The 21,442-nt window shown below is 36.7% G+C and overlaps 1 protein-coding gene across 1 annotated transcript; it reads right to left on the bottom strand.

Moving 5' to 3' along the window:
• Nucleotides 1-1,231: 1,231 nt before the first annotated feature.
• Nucleotides 1,232-20,682, bottom strand: LOC118262085 (acetyl-coenzyme A synthetase). Its single transcript, XM_035573204.2, has 9 exons — nt 20,230-20,682; nt 8,039-8,234; nt 7,710-7,949; nt 7,508-7,623; nt 7,233-7,425; nt 5,852-5,985; nt 4,491-4,680; nt 4,221-4,410; nt 1,232-4,093 (listed from the first exon to the last, which is right to left on the bottom strand). Exons 1-9 carry the CDS (start codon nt 20,529-20,531, stop codon nt 3,657-3,659), a joined length of 1,998 nt encoding a protein of 665 aa, XP_035429097.1. The 5' UTR covers nt 20,532-20,682; the 3' UTR covers nt 1,232-3,656.
• Nucleotides 20,683-21,442: the final 760 nt, after the last annotated feature.

Raw genomic sequence — 21,442 nt, 5'->3', positions numbered from 1 at the left:
TAACTTATATTTTTAATCCAACTACTTGAATATACTACTACTTAATAATTAATATTACTTTTTAATAATAAAGAACGGTCAAAAACAGTTCAGTACCTTCAAGTTTTCATTAGTTTTTTGAACGGGGCAAAACATAACTAAAATGAACCCATTTAATTTTTAAACTCAGGGAGAATCACTTGAGAAAAATATATACTTAAGTTTTGTATTTATACTCTCTTGGGGTATGGGGTACCCAATTACCCATGCTGCCGCTCCCACGAACTTAACTAAGGATATCTGTGCATTTGTACTCATTATAATGAATATTTTTAATTTCACTTCTGGTAGAAAAATCTAATGATTTCCAAACCATTTCCAACGGCATCTACGCAGATAGAAATATTATACTCGTACAGCAAACATAGTTTAGGTCAATCTCAATGTTTAGTTGCAGATATTTGTCGCTCGGTGCGCTTGTAAATCATCATGCAACTAAACAGATGTAACAACTAACACTATATAATTATGTACTTTACTATTATACTTACTCATAACTTCTCTATACCACTGCGTTGAATCCTGTATTGAGTCATTGATTCCATTTATTTCTTATTATGTAGAGTATACTTACCAAATCCTAAAGTATAAATTGAATGTGATCAATGTTCGCCGCACTCATTTGGATCTATTCCAACAGCATTTCTTTCGGGAGTAGGTCGGGGATATAATCAGTATATAAACTGAGTATATAAGGAGTGTGTGGACATTTCCATATACATGTATGATGTTTGGTAGTGTCTAGAGTAGCAATTCTATGTGAATGTGTTATGTATGCAGTGATATGCGCCTAAGAAACATATTTTTGATCCATGTGTCATACGATACGTATTAAATTGAATACCTATACTAAACTTACTTCCTGCATGCCTTTGCCCAAAGATATTTTTAGGAACGGTATATTTTTTATACTTCTCACCAGACGTTATGTCACAAACACTTGACATTCTACACACAGTCTACCCATCTTTGCTTTGGTAAAGTACCTTTCCATACTTCCACTTCACATTACTCAGCACTCACTTCGTCTCTTGATTTTCCTTCTTCTCATACTCATCACCTTTCAGTTTCTACAGACTTGTTCTAACATTCAAGAAATATTCATAAGTAATAATGTAGACGTGTCATTGTACAGTTTGTGTTGAATTTAGTTTACAGGTTGTATCGTATTTAATGAATGATTGAAAACCAATTTTGGAATATCATTTAATCAGTTTAATGATATGACATGCAATCACATAAATTCCCTTACATGCTATGCGACTCCCGGGTGACTCCGAGAGCCTAACTACACGCTAAGAGATAATATGGTTACCAAGTGGAAAGTAAGTATAAATAGCAGGTTTGTAAACTAGACTGCGTACAGCGTACAGCGTACAACACGTACTTACAGACCGAAACTAAGCATAATAGTTAAATTAATAAATAATCGTAATTAGCACTCTTTACTCGATCGCTAAGAGACACTCCTTACACAAAATAATATTCCTCACTTCGATGGCGCTCGAATCGTTGTGTTTTTATTTTTCTATTGTCGGCAGGAATATCAAATTATACATTGTGCGTTTAGATTGTATATATTTATTAGTTGTTGATACATTTCCTGCTTACAACACTCAGTTGATCAAACTACAAGTAAATCCCTAATGCTTAAGAATAAACTTAATCGAAGCTGGTATCTACTGCTGTAATACCTGCGTACGAGCGGTAGTGGTGCGAGTAACATTACAAAATAATTCACTTATCAAAACAAATCCACTCTAAAAACTATTACATCCACAAATAAGAAACAGTTCGACAAATAAATAAATAATATTGATTCACAAAAGGTCATAAACTCTACGCTCGTTATGTACTTGTATATCCTAGAACCTAACCTATGGATAGGTATACACGTATAACTACTTACAATATCTCAACATTGTGCATCACAAATAAGTGCCGTCTGATACACGTATAACATTTATGTATTAATATTATGTACTTTAATGGGTTAATCGAATTCGAAATCTTTGTGCAGAAAAAAATAAACACAGCCAACTATTACATAAAAAAAAAATACCGAAATAATATCACAACCAGTGAAAAATTAAAATAGGTATGCTTATACCTAAATCTACGATAGGCAATGAGATGACACTAGCAACTTAAGTTATTGCATGCTTTGTGCACAACTACAAGGAAACCATTGTTCTTCCAGTCCTAAATAAATCTAGTTCTTCGGTAAACTGTTAAATAACTTAGAGAAATAATTAGAGCAATAAATAAATACTAAAACTAGAGGGCTGCGCACGATGGAGGCAAAGTAACATAAGATTACGTCCGGAATTCTGTCAGTCTGTTACAATAAACGAATAATACAAAGTCTCCTATCTCATAGGGTCGCTCAGCGTATTCCCGCCAGCTGATGGTCCTTATGATGACTTAGAAAGACGTCTCGAATGCAAAAATGTGAGCAATTAATTTGTTACTATATAGTACCTACGATTACTGATTACGCGGTTAAATACGATCCTATCGCTAAACAAGTACACATCAGATTGTATCTTGTATACTCACTGGGCTATATTAGTAGCATAACATAATAGTATCGTGTAAAGTACATTATGTATAAAAGTTTACGTATTATGGAATGATTGAATAGGTATCTTATTTATCCAATATTCAAGCATTAGCGGTGCTTCTAAATATATAAAATTAAATTCAGGTATGACTCTGAAACAATAAGAATTTGGTTTCCGTAAATAAACTCCATCAATTTAATTGTTAGGCTTACTTCAATCGTCACAAGTACCATTCTATGATACAAACATTTAAGAAAACAATAAAACATTTCAATGTTTTAACTCCCAGACTATAAATAAGAATTAGATTTTTGAATCCAAACCCCGCCTATTAATTATATCACATTTAATTAACTGATTTAAAGGAAACCGATTCAATCGATTTTCGACAAAATATACATAAATGCCAAAGGTTTACAAACAATATATTTAATATGTATATTATATGTGTCGTGTATAACTAATCTTAACATATTATTATGAAGACACATCTTAGTGTGTATGTATGTATGTAACTAAACCTTATGACGATAAATTAATTTCATTGACTTTGGATCACTTTATAGATATTCGATCAACTATTTTGGTACCTCTATAAAGCATACCCATAATAGAGATCGAAGGTAATATAAGTAGACAAATTCGAGATTTTGAACCATTTTGGTAGACACACCCTGTGGAAATTGCTATAATCTAGCTATGTACATCTATCCAGTGATTCTTTAGTCAATGATGTAACTATTATGTAATTACCTTTACAAACTATGATTTGAAGGCAAGTGGTACCTACTTTAAACCCATGTATAAAACCTCACACAATAAAGTTACGACTACATAATAATGTATATACGGTTGCTTATAATCGATGAATATACCGGTATCAATAACGCAACTATTTTGAATGTACTTGAAACACAAGGCCTTGTCGAAAGAGTTGCGGACGGATATTCAAGCAGGACTGGAGAGAAGCGGAAAGTGATTAAATAATCGTACGGTGCAGGCCGTGCATCATAATAGGAACGAAAAATCAGTGCATGTTAGTCCCCTACGTGTCTAGCGGCGGGTCAGGAACAGCATGTCCACGATGGACGGGTCGGCCAGCGTGGACGTGTCCCCGACGTTCTTGTCGCCCTGCGCTATCTTGCGCAAGATGCGGCGCATTATTTTGCCGGACCTAGTCTTCGGCAGTCCAGGAGCATGTTGGATTACATCCGGGGCGGCGAAGGCTCCGATCCTGCTACGCACGCGTTTCTTCAACGAGTCAATCAAATCAGCGTCGAATTTGGCACCTTCGTTTAAAATTACGAAACAATAAAGGGATTCGCCTTTCACTGGATGAGGCTTAGACACCACGGCTGCTTCAGCCACATTCGAGTCCTCAGTGAGGACGCCTTCGACCTCAGCAGTGGACATCAAGTGTCCTGACACGTTCAGCATGTCGTCGATACGGCCGGTCACCCACAAGAAGCCATCTTCATCCCGCCGAGCACCTGTAAACAAGCACACAAGCACTGATTACAATAGAAGACACTTATGTATGGCACAAAGTACCTAACCACGACAAAATCAATAAGTTAAACTGAAACTATGTGAAATAAGACGATTATAATAAATTACCATCTCCGGTGCAGTAGTATCCAGGGAACTTCCTGAAGTACACATCCTCGTAGCGGTTGTGGTCCTGGTACAGGGAGGTCATTATGCCAGGCCACGGGCGGGCGAATACCAAGTACCCTTCACCGACTCCTTCGATGACGCGGCCGTTTTCGTCAATGATGGTCGGTTCGACGCCAAAGAATGGGAAGCCCTACAAAAAAATTAAACATAATAATCGAGTTATGTCACTGCTTAATTTACAGTGAAAGAATTTATGGAATTTTAGCTTACAGCAGCTCCTGGTTTCATCGGAGTAGCAGCCGGCAGACTAGTCAGCACGTGACCACCGGTCTCGGTTTGCCAGAAGGTGTCCACAATGGAGCAGCGCCCTTGGCCGACGACGTTGTAATACCACAGCCAAGCTTCAGGATTAATCGGCTCTCCTACACTCCCCAATACGCGCAATGAATCCAGGTTGTGTCTATGGAGAGATAAATCATATATTTACATGTTGTCAAACTAAATATGACTTTTGTAAGATTGGGGGTTGATAGCTCAAATATAAGTATAATATTTGAAACGAATGCAGTGCTGATTAGAAAATTCAAGGATTTAAAAGCAAAATCTTCTGTACAGATAATACAGAAGATTTTATATATAAAAAATAATTTCTAAAATAGGTACACATAAAATCAAAATACATAAAAAGTTCGTGGTTCAAAAGCTGTTCACCTCGGTACCATAGGCGGAAGGTCTCATATTGCAAGTCGTGATAGAAATGAGTCCAATGAAATAGAAATAGAACAAAACAAGTTATTTACACGACGGAAGTAAAGCGGAACTTACGAGGCGATATGAAATAAATCCTGACACTGTGTAGGGACAGAATAGACTAGGGACAGTATATATTGGTTAGCCTAAGTGACAAATTATTACGAGCATTGATAACAGGATATTTTGAAAGACTAGTAAGTCAAAAGTAAGTCTTCTCTTTTTAGACTTTGTTGGGCATTGCAATTAAATTTAGGAAAATGTAGTCTCTTTTTCCTTCAAATTCATATCTATAGGCAAAATATGAAGAAAGCACGTGATGATCGTGACGGAGATAGTACATATGTACCTAAATGTGAGATTTCTTAAGTCATCATTAAGTAAGTATAAAAAATAGCCTTGCAGTTCCAGCCCCTAAGCCTAACAATGCGAGAGCTATAAATATATCATTAATTCAAGATACGATTGAAGTTGACCTTTGCAAATTAACAATTATTAGAATCAGCGGCAGAGATCGAACGTTCACCTCCACTGTACAATTTGACATTATGAACTTTTATTTCCTGATATTTTATCCCCTTATCAACAAAATGTATCATTAGGTGGTTATAATATTAATTATATTGCACGTTTTAATGTATTTGCTGAGTAAGACTAATATTGAAATAAGTATTATAACTGACCTTGGTTGAGATTTTTTCTAAGATACGTATGTTCTTCAACAATGTCTAAAACTTATCTTTACTTTTACTAAATCACATTCTTTTCGTATTGGTGTGATTGAGTAGGAAAGAGGCTATATAAAAGTCGAACAACGCCTGCCGTAAAATGGGAAATACAAACTTTTTCAAACATTAATTGTCAAAGGTCTTCAGACTTACCTCTTCACCATCTCGTCTCCGAATTTGGTAAGAGCCCTGATAGCAGTGGGTGCGGTGTAGAATTGCGTCACCTTGTACTTCTCACAGACGGCCCAGAAGCGGTCGTTGTCAGGGAAAAATGGCGTTCCTTCGAACTGTAACAGAATTACATCGTGACTAAGTAAATCAGTTCTTGATAAAATTCAACATCTTCCAGTTCAACAGGTTTATAAAAAACGGGATAGGTACCAGAAAATGAAAAGTTTTCCGGGAATAAATGGTAAAGTCAAAATTCGAAAAACGAATCCCACAAATCTACAAAATTACCTCATAAAACTCCCAGTTTTTTTTTACAGGTTACACTATGAGATGACTTTATCTTACCTACCGATTAATAATCTAACAGTTTTAAATTTCCTAGTTCTACAAGTGTTAAGAAGTATAACTGGCACTACCTATAATGTAATTGTTTCTTTAAAATAATTACAACTTCGCATTATTATGTCCACAGCTTCACTGTCGATGGCAAGGTTACGTCTAATATTTTCATAGTTAATGCGTTAAGACTTGCTCAATGCCAAGTTTAGCTCTACCATAGCAGTAGAAAATATAAAATCTTTAGTAGGCTTTGGCTTTTAACTTCGTAGCATTTTAAGAACGAAAATCTTAATGGAACCGAAACCAAATAAAGTAGAACCTCGTGAACTTTACACGCCTATTACACAATTTACTGATAATTTCATTATGATTGTGTTTACAATGTATTGATTATGGATAAGTCGACCCATTCGTCCTAAGATCTAATGTTGAACCAATGTGAACATCTTACGGACACGGAGTAAGTGAAGGTCATTTAGTAACACGTACCTACAACATGAAGTCATCTCAATTGTAACTTGCTCATAAAGTAAGCACCTATTCAGTTATCACTTATTTGAACACAATCTAGGTTCAATGTAAGTTGATATTAAGCAAATTAGTTCCTAAGTTTTATTTTTAATTAGATTGTTGTGTCTACTCGATGAGTCACGCTCAAAGTACCGCCACTAAGTTTATTTATAACTCGCCGTGATTGGAACCAAAAATGATATGACTCCTTATCAAATCACTTAGGAAAAATACTCCTGAACAACAAAGTTGTTACGAAACAGCATGTGATATGTCCTAACCAGATGAAAACATCATACCTAAGTGCCTACACAGTGCCTGCACAGGTTAGCAAATACTAACATATTTTTTGGAAAATTCCTCTTCCTAAAAAGATAAACACGATAAAGCAGAATCATGATTACATCCCATTGCTAGTAAGTACCTAAACTACCCATAAAAAAATTATAAGTATACCTAACGGCCTATAATAATTATATTAAGATAGTTTGCACAATGATAACAAGTAGCTTACCATGACAGAAGTGGCTGCGTTGGCCATGGGCGCATACACCACGTAGGTGTGGCCGGTGATCCAGCCGACATCAGCCGTGCACCAGTAGATGTCCTTCTCACGGTGGTCAAAAACGTAGCGGAACGTGGCCGCAGCATATAACATATATCCAGCAGTTGTGTGCAGTACACCCTTCGGCTTTCCAGTAGACCCGCTGATGCAGCAAACAAATACAATTTTAAAACATAGAACGCGTAAAACTTAACTTGTTGCAGGATGTATAGACCATAATTTACCTAGTATAGAGCATAAACAGCGGGTCGTCAGGGGTCAGCCACTCCGGTGGGCAGATGGTCGACATTCCCTCCACGATATCATGCCACCAGACATCGACATCTTCGTTCCACTTATACTGCAAAGAATAAGAGAAGTCAGCGTCCTTTCTTACTGTGATCCGAAACATGTGACGTGCCGTATATGAGTGAAATGAGTTCTTACCAGGGTCTTTACGTCATCGGGGATTTTCCCGCAGGGAGTCACTCTATCCAAGTGGGGGACCACAATGCACATGTCGACGTAGTGGTTGTACTTATCCCTCGCCTTCTGGATTGCCTCGTCACACGTGTTTTTCAAGACAAGCAGCTTCTCTCCTCGCCACGCGCCGTCCGCCGTCACTATAGCTTTCGCTTTACAGTCAGACATACGCTCGGACAGCGAATCGGATGAAAATCCAGCGAACTAAAAATATTAATATATTATGTCATTTACCTCAAGTAAAGTAAATTTTGTATTTATTTATATGAGCAAACAGGACCGAACCGACTTACCACCACGGAGTGCACCGCACCGATCCTAGCACAGGCCAACATGCACACGACCGTCTCCAAAATCATCGGCATGTAGATGGAGACCCTGTCTCCCTTGCCGATCCCGCGCTCACGGAGGCCATTGGCAAATTGGCAAACTAGGTCCATCAGCTTCATGTACGTGATGCGGCTGTAATCCTCGGGGTGGTTGCCCTCCCTGGAGAAATACCACAATACTTAGCTTAAAGAACAACATTCATCTTAGTTAAGTATTAAATATTCATGTAAATAATGTCATTCACCTCCCAGGCTAGACAATAAGCGATTATTTCAGACACGTGCGTACGTATGCATTACGGCTAAATAAAGTAACCTTGTGGTAATTAATCACCATTGCTCAGAAAAGTTAAAAAAGTGAACGTTAGTGAGTTAGTGAGAGGCTGGAGTTAGTTAGCTGGCTTGACAGTGTGTTAGTAGTGCCTACTGCCTACTAATGTATTGTAAAAATAAAAACTAATTGGATACGCTCTGTTTATAGTGAAGTAACGAATATCCGATTTGAATTGAAAGAAAACATTTATTATGTAATTGTAGACAATAAAATTTAAAACAGCTTTCGACTGCACCAAGTTCGCAATAGGAACGTGGTTTCTTCAAAAACTTAATTTCACCGGCATTTCGTAAATAAGAACATAGATACCAAGGTACCGACTACATATTTACTGTTTCAGACTCAGACTCAATAATCCGATATCACGGTCTTGTCTCTCCATATTGCACTCTCTCTAATTAAAATACTGGCAAAAAACAAAATGGAAGGGTTGGCCGTACATTTTGTAAATGAAATTTTTCCATTAGTGGCCCCCTACGCTAACGAATCCTTTGGTGATTCATCTCGTAGCGAGATTTCATTCCCCACGGGGAGAGACTACGCAACAAATAAAAAAAAACATGAAAACTACGACAAAATCGATACGTCGCGTCGGACGGCCACTCTCGGCATGAAATTTCATCTGTCTGGTTATTAAGCCTCAAGGGTTGTTTATTTAAGTTCTCTATGTTGTGTCTACAGAGTTAGGTACCTTGTTAATTTTATTAAGGTTTGGGTTGATGTAGGAAGTCTACACATAACCTACTCACGCTAATATATCCCAACTTAGACATTTTGACAAGAAATTAAGGTTTGGGTTTGGTGGTTAGCCACCAAACGTCAAGGGCCTGCTAAGTAAATAGTCAATACAAGTAATGCAACGCACTACTTCTGGATACGGCGCGTATTGTCCGGAAATTCTTCTCTTTGGTGCCCAGATTTTTATATTTTTTAATAGCATTTTTTTATTATTGAATTGATTGTTATTAGAAATAAATAAAGAAAAAAAGCAATAATTTTTAATTACGTCTTGAAAATTAATTGCAGATCTTTTTATATAATGATGAATGGTCATCTAGAACAATTGGATTGGAAATTACTGTAATATATTTTAATTGAAAATGTTTTTTACGTTCAAGAATATAAGATATCTATCCACTTCTATTTTCATCTAAGTGTATTGTTACCTACTGTGTGATGCTAAGGCTGAATAATATCACATAATTGAAGAGCTTAAATTACTTGACTGAATGACCACAGAATTGACCTATTTTTGAGGGGAAATCATCCAATGACATTTTTCGCTTTGGGCGAGGTGAGCGAATGTCAGACTCCTTACTTGGGTGAAAACCACCCCGTTCCTATTCCTGCTTTACTACGGAGCCCTGGTAACCCGCTTGGCAGTCCGCAGACCTATTGTCATGATTATTCCTATGATTGTATCTATCCACGTAAACAGACCTCAATCAATTGTTTATTTATGGCAGAAATAGACATCGCATGATGATAAACTACGTTTTTATGGTGCAGGTAATAACGCATGTTATTTTCGATTATACGTACATATACGTGGACTATGCACCCTTATGTTATTTGTTGTCGTTATTAAAAAATCCAGTCATTACTCTATCTTGTATAGTATTTTTATTTATGTTAATATCTCCAGATAATCTTAACAAAATCAGAGGTGTGAGCCATTTTTATCTCGCTTCATGTTATCTATAGGTACCAGCACCTCTATTGACGCAGGATTATTTTTAGAAAGAAAATACTTAGTTGCTTGCCTACACCTGTTGATACAAGATAAAAATTCAAAGTAACTACATAGCTAGATTGCAAGATTCTGTCAATCTTCAAGTGTCAAGGAAACGTGACTGACAGATACACTGCATATAAGCGTATCTTGCTTGGAAGGAAGACTTTCCATTGTAAATTACGTAATGATGAGGATTGAGAAAATAGCAAGAAGTTGGAAGATAGTATGTACATACAATCTGTAGGGTAGCTAAGTGGAGGAGACTAGAGAACTTGATTTGTTTGTAGAACAACAGACATAATATATTGTATATGTAACTAGCAAATCCGGCAAACTCCGTTTCGCCACCAATGTCTTTCCGTGTTTTACCGCTTTTCTTCTGAATTTTCTTTACTATAAACCTCACGGATTCCGAGACCTTTCCAACGAATGCAAAACCGTGGAAATAGGTTCGTGCATTCTGGAGTTATAGCGTCAGGGTGGAAAACCCGATTTTTATATTATAGATTGTATAAGTAATGTACGGTGTATTAAAGTAAATACTTATTTCTTTGGAAACAGCAAACTAATTGGTCGAGGTGAACAATACTAGTTCACCTAGCCGTGTCTAGTATGAGAGATTGTAACCTTGTGGGCTGCATGAATGGAAACAATTTGCATTAAACAACTGGCTTACTCTAGCAGTCGCCAGCGTGACTGCTGATAACGAGGTCATGGGTTCGATTATCAGTTCAAAAGGAGTACTTAGGATTTATTTTTAAGGACTAATGATTGGGTCTTGATTCTTGGCTAATTGTTTTAAGATGTAGACAAGTTACCATTGACTGGTTAGACTTCTAAAACTGTTCTGCTTATCTGTTTTACCAGACATACTGTGCATAATATTCACACGTCCTTATAGTAATGATGCCCTCATTTATAGCGTATTTAATAAACAATGTACATTCGGCCATAAACTCAACAAGCCAGGCAGGTAAGTACCTACTTATCTCGTTAACTATAGATATATGTACCAGGTACCTACTCTTATTTGATACAATGTTAGCTACACCAAAATATGTCAATAGCGATCTCAGATAACAATGATTGTATTGCAGATAGATACTGAAATTGGGAACTTTGTGAAATGTAATATAACTATATACTTCTTGTCGTTGAGTGGGTGCCGGGTAACTCAGTTACTTAGAACTATAAATATAAGGGCCTTAATCATTTCGATCACCTATAAACCACGGGGACAATGTAGACAGTGACTAGAGTCAGGAGCAACAGTTCATTAAGGAACTGTCAAAGGCTATTGACGAAGATGATGGGAACAGCGGAATTTGACCGATCTGTTGGCAGAGCTTCTTTTATTTACTCCCAATATCATCAGTAGGATGTAAAACGTAACTTTAAATGATAATATTCTTTAATTAGAAAGAAGAAATTGCTGTAAGTGATAATAAGACCGCCTTTGTGTCCAAATCTTTGTTATTATTTTCTTTTTTTGAATCCTTTTTAAAAACGGTGTTCAATTAATTTTTCTAATTAATATACCACCAATCCATATTAAAACCTGCCTATATAATTTCCAGTAAAGATGTGATAATAATTTGTAATGACCTTACTTTGATTTAGTCATTCCATTCCGTTATCGCTTGCACACGTAATCTCGATCGAGTCGGCAGTTAGACGCGTGACAAGATGACAACCATAATAAACATTTCCCAGATATAATAAGCGTCATTTTTCAATGTTTAGTGCATGAAAATATTATACAGGTGTCCCTGAAGCCAACGTCCAAGTGGCACCAGATCAGATGATCGGAAAGGTTCCAACTGCTATCAGAAAAATATAAAAAAAAACTCTAAGTCCTACAGTTTTTAAATTACAGTGACTATATACCTGTGTGAGGCTTTTGACTCTTATTGCTTCATGGTACCTATAGTTTGTAGTTTGGTACTATCACATGAGGTTGAGTAGGATAGGGCTTTACCGTGACCTTGTACCCTTCATATCGATCCCCATTGATTCAAGACTTGATATGCTCTCAATAACACGGAGTCGTGTTTAGGTGTTAAAAATTGATCATACCTTCAGTAACCTACCCCGGTAAGTAACAAAATATTATGTAAATAATTAATGTAAAATACATTATCTCCTAGAAACAAATCTGCAGTATCATGACGCTGGGCAATGAGATAGTAGGTGTTGGACTTTGTTCCGTAGCAAAATCTGAAAACAATAACATTGAAAATAATCTGCCTAAATAAACATTTTTCGCTTGACTCACGCTTATCGGGAGTCACGCTCTGTCACTAGTGTTGCAGAATTACAAATTACCAAGTTTGGCCATTGTACTGCTCCACAGTCGGTAGCTTCGACCCATTGAAAACCGTTTGAAACCACAAAAGACCAATGAAAGTTCGCGGAGATAGCTATAGTACACATCGTTCATTATATTATGATGTATGTAGGTATTATATAATGTACTCATAGTTACTGATTTAGTTTGTTTAACCATGTCTCTACACCTTGAGGACAAAATCTTTTTTATACTCAATCGTCCAAGTCTGGTAAAGTAATCAAAGTAAGGAATGTGAAAAGTATAAGAATTCAGTCTATAGCAACAAAGTTCAAATGTGCAACACATTCCGTAAATAGTAAGGTGTCATCATCATTGTCGTATGTATTTGGATTCATGATTTGAGGTCGGATCCGAGTTAAAAATTGATCACCTTTTCGGTAATATATTATTATCAGTATTGAGACGAATGTTGTTTTCAACCTGATGTATATGTGTTTTATCTATTAATATTCGGTCTTGTCCCCTATGACCTGAGATTAACCACAAACTGGCTAAAAGCGGTTGTATCAAAACGTTGGCCTGTTTCGTGGAACGTTAATTTTAAATATGTATAGCAAAATGATAAGCGGTGCACCTATATGTAACGTTATCTCAATACAATTAACTAAAATACGGCAGTGTACATAATTATGTAATCAACTTTCGCTGTTTTTACTTAACACTTAGGTAGATATTTTAACGCATTCTCTTCTCAACTTGTTTGATTTTCTAATAAGAGTGAAGTAAGTGTCCATTCAGAACAGATACATCTGTTAATGGCCATATGATTTGGATACCTGATTAAGTATAACTGACTAACTCAGAGACATTTAATGGTTACTTAAACTATTCCTTAGTATCGATTTTGTTCTGATAACAATTGCTAAGGTCTGGGTTAAGTAACGATTAAATGACTCTGACTACGCGGTAAGTGATTATGTTAGTACCCCGTAGTGGTTATGAGAGTTAGACGAAATTAACGAGCTAATAAGATGAAGGACGTACGTGCACCACGTACCAAATATAGTTGTGCAGATGATGAAACAACTATAAAATAAATACACACAATAAACACCCATTAAGTTTCACGTTTATGTCTATTTACTGTTCTGTTGTATGTATACATACGTACTTACTACTAACTGTACCTATGTAGGTACGTTTGCTGCAATTACGTAACTGTCCGACTGTCCGTGAGATTAGTATAAGAATTTAAAACAACTCTTGGATAACTTTATGTCCAAATTAATAGGTACGGTTCAAACTTTTCACACATTAGCGTCATGTTCATAGGAACCACAAAGGTAATCTCTAATCAACTCATGGGTCTATCCCTCTATGACCTCTCGCTTTGAAGCGAATTATTGTAAATGCGACGTCTGAGCCGTAAGTTCTCTGTGAAGTAAATCGGCCACCTTAATCAATGCTATGATGTATCGCGATGGTTGGAGATGTAAAGTGTATCTAATTTTTACTGGACATCTTTTGTCAGATTTTAATGTATACTGAGCGTTAAATAGTTCTATAAACCTTTATAGGGATACTACGTGTTTAAGCTTAAAATACATAGATCGTTTTTTTTATTGCACTCTGCTACGGCATCCATGTCGTGTTACATTAGGTAATTATTATGACACTGATGATATAAAAGATTCAATTACTTTATACATAATAGGCAATATAATATATGAAGGCAATCAACATTAAGTAACATTATTGTAATTAATTAGCAAAGTATGTACGTAAGTATGTCGGAGATAAACTCGGAAAACGTCTAAGCCTCTAGAATGCCAGTGCCTAAACTAATTTAAAGAAGTAAAAGTATTTTTGCGATTTCAACCATACGAACGTAACGGGAGTCACAGATCAAAACCAAAATTAAAAGACTATCGTTCGTGTATTATTTTTCATGGCAATTCCCCCAACTTTCGTTAGATAATATTTTTTTATACTTTTACGATTAAAGAAATTCCTACCGATGCACGACGATGTATAATCCTATTACTCTTTAATTAGTTAGTTAAATTAAGTACGTACGTTGTATCCTTGTCACATTTTACCTAGGTACAAACATTTTCAGCTTTACTTTTCTGTATTTGATTACATCATTCTTAATGTACTGGCGGTTCGGTTACCACGTGTTTTCTTAGAGGGCCACCTGCGAGATCTCATCGTCAGAATAAATGGGCTCAAGGTACAAACTTTTGTTGACTACGAGGGGAACTTCGCTGTACGAGGGGCTCTAGAAGTTTTGTCTCAGCTCAAACCTTGACACGATTACCTAACAAACCGCTGTTATACGAGAATTGTCTAAACGCTTATTTTTGGAAAATATGTAATTAGACTAGAGAAAGTGAAAGTTTAAATTACAGTTTCGTAAGACAACTGCGGTAGGTGTCTAACGTTTATTGCATTGAAATAGAATGCTGCAGAATGACCACTATTCTAGTCGATATTGATTTTTCTAAAATAGACTGAAACTGTTTGTCCCTGCATGTGACTTATAGGTCAGAAGTCAGCTTGACATGAGAATCTGAATAAATAAAGCTGCAAGTAAGTAGGGCATCAAAAATCGTTAGCCAGAGGGTGTGGGGAGATTGCTTTCAATAACTTCGATCTATATTCTTGATATTGTATGTTTTTTATACTATTGGCAATATTAATAATTTGTATGCATCGATTTACTCGCTATCAATCGTAGATATTTTAATAATCACGTACCACACATACATACCTACCTAATTGGAGGTTTGATTTAATTGTTTAATATTTAAATTATTATTGTAATCAGTCAAAGTAGCCAGTACATATTAATTGTTTAATATAAGAACAAGCGACCTATTAATTGTAATCAGTCAAGGTAGCAAATCAAATATCTCACTTATTTGGCTATATTTTTTAATGCTAATCACATTACGTGGCACGTCATTAAGTTTCGCCCCGTCCCGAACCACCACTCGCTCCGGTCAACACGGAGTGATATTTGATCTGTACGTTCTTACCCCTGCGCCGATCTTACCCCAACGCACCTTATTTCCCCGGATGCAAGCTATGAGAACATATTGAATTTGTACGAGTAAGTGTTAGGAGTTAGTTCCGCTCATTCAGCGGCCTTGATAACGCGACCTTAGCTGGCATGTACTTACCAACGTTATGGTAACTTATTTGTCATTACAAGAGTTGAACGTTCACCGAGCGGCGTCGCCACTGTTGACTTGAATCTTGACGGAAAATTGTTTACTTATTATCTACTTACTTAACTAAGGTAACTTGCGTCCGCGCAAGGTCTTGGGGATATACGTGTAGGTTTTTGTACCGGACAGTCGCGGTCTGTATCAATTTTAATACCGGTATTACTTAGACTTAAAGTTTATAATTGTGGAAAATTTAACCTATTATTCTAAGACAAAAAGCAGTTCTTTACAGTTGCTGTTTGCAGTTTAGGTAATATCGTAAAATTGGAGGAATAGAATTCAAAGAGGGAATACATACAGAAGGGTGAGTATAATATGTTGGGAAATTGTACTATCTATATTTTTGCCCCGCTTTACTGTTACTCCAAACGGTTATTGCCGTTCCTAATAGTCAGTAATAGGGCTTAGGCACCGGTTCAGTATGGTTAGATCCTATGTGATATGATCGAGGTAACTAAAACAGTAATTTCTATAAATACAATTTCTTTTAATGATAGGTATTAGGTATATCGTCAACAATACGGATATGAGATTGACTATAATAGTCCTATAAATAACTTATAAATTAAACAATCACACAGATTTTAAATGTTAGAATTTTTTGCTATTATCGTTTTGAGATGTGGAATTGCTATTTAGTGTAATGACCCCATCTTGTCTTGTAACTTGTAAACGAAGTAGCTAGTCTAAAATAACTAATAAAGGAATAATTAAAGTATCCCATAAGTTCGACAAATAAATAAAAGCATCCACCTTTTGCAACATCCTTTAATTGAGGATTCAAGATTCTGTAATGGTCACTGCCGGCCGTTTCAGTAACGGATATCTTAATAAACCGATCAAACCCGAGTGCAGCACTCATATCCACATTACAAGTGCCGACTTCCAATAACCAGTGTCGATTGAAATGGGAAAATGAACGTAATTGTAAGTGAAGAGGGATCCTTAAGACTTGTACAAAAATAACTATTGAAAAGTTAACTCTATTACATTACAGCAGGTTAAACTAATAATCTTTAATGCAAATATAAGCCGGGTTTTCCTTCCTGATGCTATAACTCCAAAACATACCAGAAAAGACAGGAAAATACAAGAGAAAAGCAGGAAAACAGGGAAAATCATTGGTGGCGAAACGGAGTTCGCCAGGTTTGCTAGTAAACTTACAGGTACATATAGTCCTCGTTATTAATTATTTGATATATTACGTCATTAAATATGTATATATATTTACGTAACATGATTTGGATACCATTTATTACTATATCCGCACATAGTTAAATTACAGCACGTACTTGATCTCCCCACATTATGACTTTTATTCTAATGTCCGTCTACGTAAACCTCGGGGCAGAACAAACGTGATATTATGAACATTAGTTTAGAATTATCAAAATGCCTAGAAATGCAATTTGCACTACTTATCTACTACAAATACTTCTTGACATGTTTGCATTGAGAGTGACGCAATGTGTAACTTATCACGACTGTTGATACTTATCTCGTTAATAAGGTCATATGTGTGAATACAGTTCATTTAGTTAACTGCGATGATAGATAAAGAGTGTCATAAACTTGACAGAAACTGCTTCCAACTAGGTGTGACAATGTTCAGATAAAATCTGATTTGATTGTCGCTTTGTATTTTTTTACCTCTGCTGAGATAATGTCAGTATTCCGTGATAATGCTCTTTTAATTCACGAAATGAACGTCTCAAGATTAGAGTGTACCTAGGTATCCTAATCTATGCAATTGACACTTTTCTAGTCATGTCAGTGTCATGATGCTCATCATCATCATCATTGCAGTATTACACAATATTCTAACTCATATAAGTTAGAGTTAGGTACATAGTAGTACCTAGTTTGTTATAGATAATATTTTTTAAACAAACACTATGAAATTGTCGCATAATTATTATAATCTAAGGCATCCAACGAATTTTTTTTCGCACATTCATTGTCAAGTGATCAGATAATTTGTATTTATAGAATAAAATGTGGCAGTATGAGGTAATGGTTCTATAAATAAGACTGTCAATCTGTCAATAGTTTCATCTGATTAAATACTCCGAAGAGCAGAAAAAAAAAATTGAAAACAAGAGACGAGAATCTTTAAAAATAAAATAGTTTAACCAAAGTGTCTCACTGCCTCTGCCAGCAGGAAATAATCGCGATCTTCTTTGTGACAAAACTGCCCATGTACGACACCCCTACTGACCAACAGTATAAATGAAACAAAGAGAAGAGAGCAATGAAATATTAAGTTGAGATTGATCGACGAGTGTTGGGCCGCCTAATCACCTTGTTAGGTAATTAAGTCATCTAACTACTGAACTCTCTCTCTCTGGATTATGAGCCTTCTCAAGGTAAATAAGGAGGGATTCCCATTCGGGATAAGTGGGGCGACGATATCTGCAAAGCGGTTGGCAGTGGTTGGATGGGCTGATCATCGACCTCAGTGGCGTGCTATGTAAGAAGCGTATGTCCAACAGTGGACCAAAACGGGCTGATAATATGATGACCTAAATAATATACAAATCGGATTGGACTACCTACTTGCCGATGTCGGTGAACTTGGATGCTGTATTTTTAAAGGATAGATAAAAAGTGACCATGTGTTATTTCAGACCAAGATCGGGTAGTTCAGAATTTCATCTCGATCTATTCCGACGTTTTGATGTATGTAAAGGAGTACCAAACAAACAAACTAACAAACAGAAACTTTCGCATTTGTAATATTAAGTAGGAAATAATATTATGTATAAGCAAGAATAAAATAAGTATTCTAGAAAAATGATCATTTAATAGATATCTGTCTCCTAGCATGCCTGACTTGCGTCTACGCAAGTCTACTGTGTATTCCCAAGTTCGAATCTATCTTAGCAGGAAAATTTGTTAACTGTCTATGATGTCCCTAAAGTATTATGTAAGTAGTAAGTATAGTTAAGTAGTAGTAATAGGTATTAGTAGGTAGGTAGTGGTATACTAACAAAATATTTGACTAGCTCTAGCACTAGCTAGTTCCTATCTTTATACTGGTACATACTAAGCCTAAGACTAAGCATTTATGACATAATATATTGAGTATATTCCCTTGATCATTAATCCCTTGTAAATTATCCCTTGAGTACATTTCATTTGATCACGAGAAAGAAATATATCAAGTAAAGAATAGTTTAATTTTGATTTTATGCTTAGTCCCTACGTTATTTCATTATTAGACAAGTTGTAGTACACTGCAGTAATATACGGTGTTGTAATACGGTGTGTAGACTACAGTAATTAATTTAGTTTTAGATTAGTTTTGATAACGAAATATTGTATTCGTGGCGCTATATAAATTAATTACTGGCGCGTCTTGTAGAGTCTCGCCCGGGGATGCTGTCTCAAGTGTCTCAGCTGTATTGATTTGTTGCACTAAGTCTAGACACCTGAAGGAGGGTAGCGGGAAGGTAGCGGCCGAGCAGGTATAAGAGGAGGGCGGGCGCGACGCTTCCAGGGTTCAACATACTTATTGCATTGCGCGCGCCTTGGGTGCAGGAAATCAATCAACGGAAATGCAGGAGCTCCATTTTGCTCGGTGGGAGAGGTCAAAGTTCAATAGGGAATGTTCTACACTGCAATTTGTAAATTTAAGGACGGTACCGCTTGAAATCCGCTCTCATGTGTAGTAGAAATGTACTTTAGCAGCATTGTGTGCGTATATTAATGGACACAATATTGAAAGACGTAGGATAATAGACAGGTATTTAGGTACTAAATGTAATGGGATTATAGCGACCATTAACGATGACGCAAATTGTTCAGAGGCTTAGAAATTAATATGGAGACTAACAGGTTCCTACTTAGCGCTGTATTGAGGTTTCTTTAGCGCCTGAACACTTTGCATATGTTATTGAATTCAGAGCCACGCAATTCAAGAATACTTACCCACTAAAGATATTAAACGATAGTAGTGATAGTAAGAGTACTAGCAATTAATTTAGGAAGAAAAACAAGTACTGATTTTTGTAAACCTCAAACCGAATTTTGGTCAATCAAGTTAGAAGGGCATGGTAAACAAATGCATATGTATGTTCCCATTACTACGTGGCTACGTGTTTAATACATATTAATAGGTATTAATTATGTCCATTTGATTTTAATTAGACATTGAAACTACTTACTTAATACACCGGATCATCTAACCAAACTATTTCACCTAATTTACAACCAAAAAGTCATTGGCCACTGATGTACCCATTCTTTTATATAACATGCCACATGAAAACAACATTGTTTACCAAATTATTTGTCCTGAAAACTAAGCCAGTCACTGAAGTACAGTCCGTACTCAAGGAAAAGTTAGATTTGGACCATGTTAGTATTTCGCTGAGCATTCAGTTTGAATTATAATTACATAACACAAAGGTTGGTTTTCAGTTTTTATCAGCATGTCCCGCTGGTGTATTGTGTACCCTGTCTAGCCTGTTGGTGAAAATCAATAAGTTCGCGCGCCGTCTCAGTGCATTGCCGCTCAGCTGTCTATTGATTTTAGAGCTATGCTAACAAAAAGTAACTTACCAGTAGAATGCAATTCTCTCTCCAAGGCCGTTCCTGACGTTCCTGTCCAGGACGTTGAAGCAGATGTTGGTCCTGGAGCCTTCGAGCCATCTCACGAAAATCCGCCCCGCGTCTACATTAAAATTGTAAGAGACGATATTTCCACGCTGGTATGGTGTTTGCCAATAGAATTCATTCGCTAATTCTGACCAGAATGACTCGGGGTCTTCAAGCGATTCTTTGTGCATATTTTGGTATTGCTCGAAGGAAGGCAGGAGGGATTTTTCGACGACATGGTCGGTCGGTTCATAGACGCGCGACATCGCGGATGGCGTCACAGTGCGGTCGCGCTGAGATCAAATAGTCGGCGTGAGCAGACGTGCACGCGAGCTCGCGGGATCAGCGCCGACTGTCGACTAGACTGACGTGCGGACCGTGCGGTCGATCCGTCCAATGCTGCTCGGCGCCCGACGCTTGCCAGCGGAACATGGGCCGTGATCGCACCCGAGATGACGCACGCATGCAGCGCGCGTGCGCGCTCTATGCGCGGTACGCTTAAACATGCTAAACGGACGCCAACCCAGCTTCCATATAGACCATATTTTAACATGAGTAAACTCAATAAAATTTTGATTATAGACATTGTAAAATACCTGTCCGAATAGTACTGTCTGTAGATGGTAATTTATTGTAGAAGTTGTAGTCTACACTCGGGAATCAAATGAATTGTTTGAATTTGTCACGAATCATCACGAACGCCTGAATTTCGTTTTTGACAAGTGCTGGTCGAGACTATGTATTTTAATATTTTCTATGATTTAATTAATTATAATAATTTACCTAGCTATGCCTGGTCATACTTTTTAGAAATTCACAACGACAATTAATAAGCAGGTTCAAGTAAACGAAATGGTTCAAATAAAAGCCATTATTATCCGAATCGAGTGGTTTTATACAACGGTTCCAACCGACCATCTCATCATCAGTGGGAGAGGCCTGGGTTCAGCTGTGGACCTGTGCTCAGTTGTTTATACTTTGTAATGGGGCTTATGTGATGATCATTATGATTAATATATTGCATCTTATTAAGATCCCCATAACAAACTTTAATTACCGGTAACATCAGGTTTCTTTGACCTTAGGAGGTAATTTTGACCCACATTCTACAATCAATAGGAATCCAGAACAAAGGGTATATTAGTTTTTCATTGGTCTAAAAGTTTGGGTCAAAGTT

This window comes from Spodoptera frugiperda, chromosome 25, assembly GCF_023101765.2.
Source record: "Spodoptera frugiperda isolate SF20-4 chromosome 25, AGI-APGP_CSIRO_Sfru_2.0, whole genome shotgun sequence".
Lineage (NCBI taxonomy): Eukaryota > Metazoa > Arthropoda > Insecta > Lepidoptera > Noctuidae > Spodoptera > Spodoptera frugiperda.
The sequence above is the reverse complement of the archived record's forward strand: the minus strand, read 5'-3'. Positions and strand labels throughout refer to the sequence as shown.

Coding starts and splice junctions, on each gene's coding strand:
- LOC118262085 (XM_035573204.2), bottom strand. CDS start 20,531: ATGTCGCGCGTCTATGAACCGACCGACCATGTCGTCGAAAAATCCCTC. Junction 7,624..7,709: donor CCGATGACGTAAAGACCCTG/GTAAGAACTCAT, acceptor TATTCTTTGCAG/TATAAGTGGAACGAAGATGT. Junction 7,426..7,507: donor CTGTTTATGCTCTATACTAG/GTAAATTATGGT, acceptor TTGCTGCATCAG/CGGGTCTACTGGAAAGCCGA.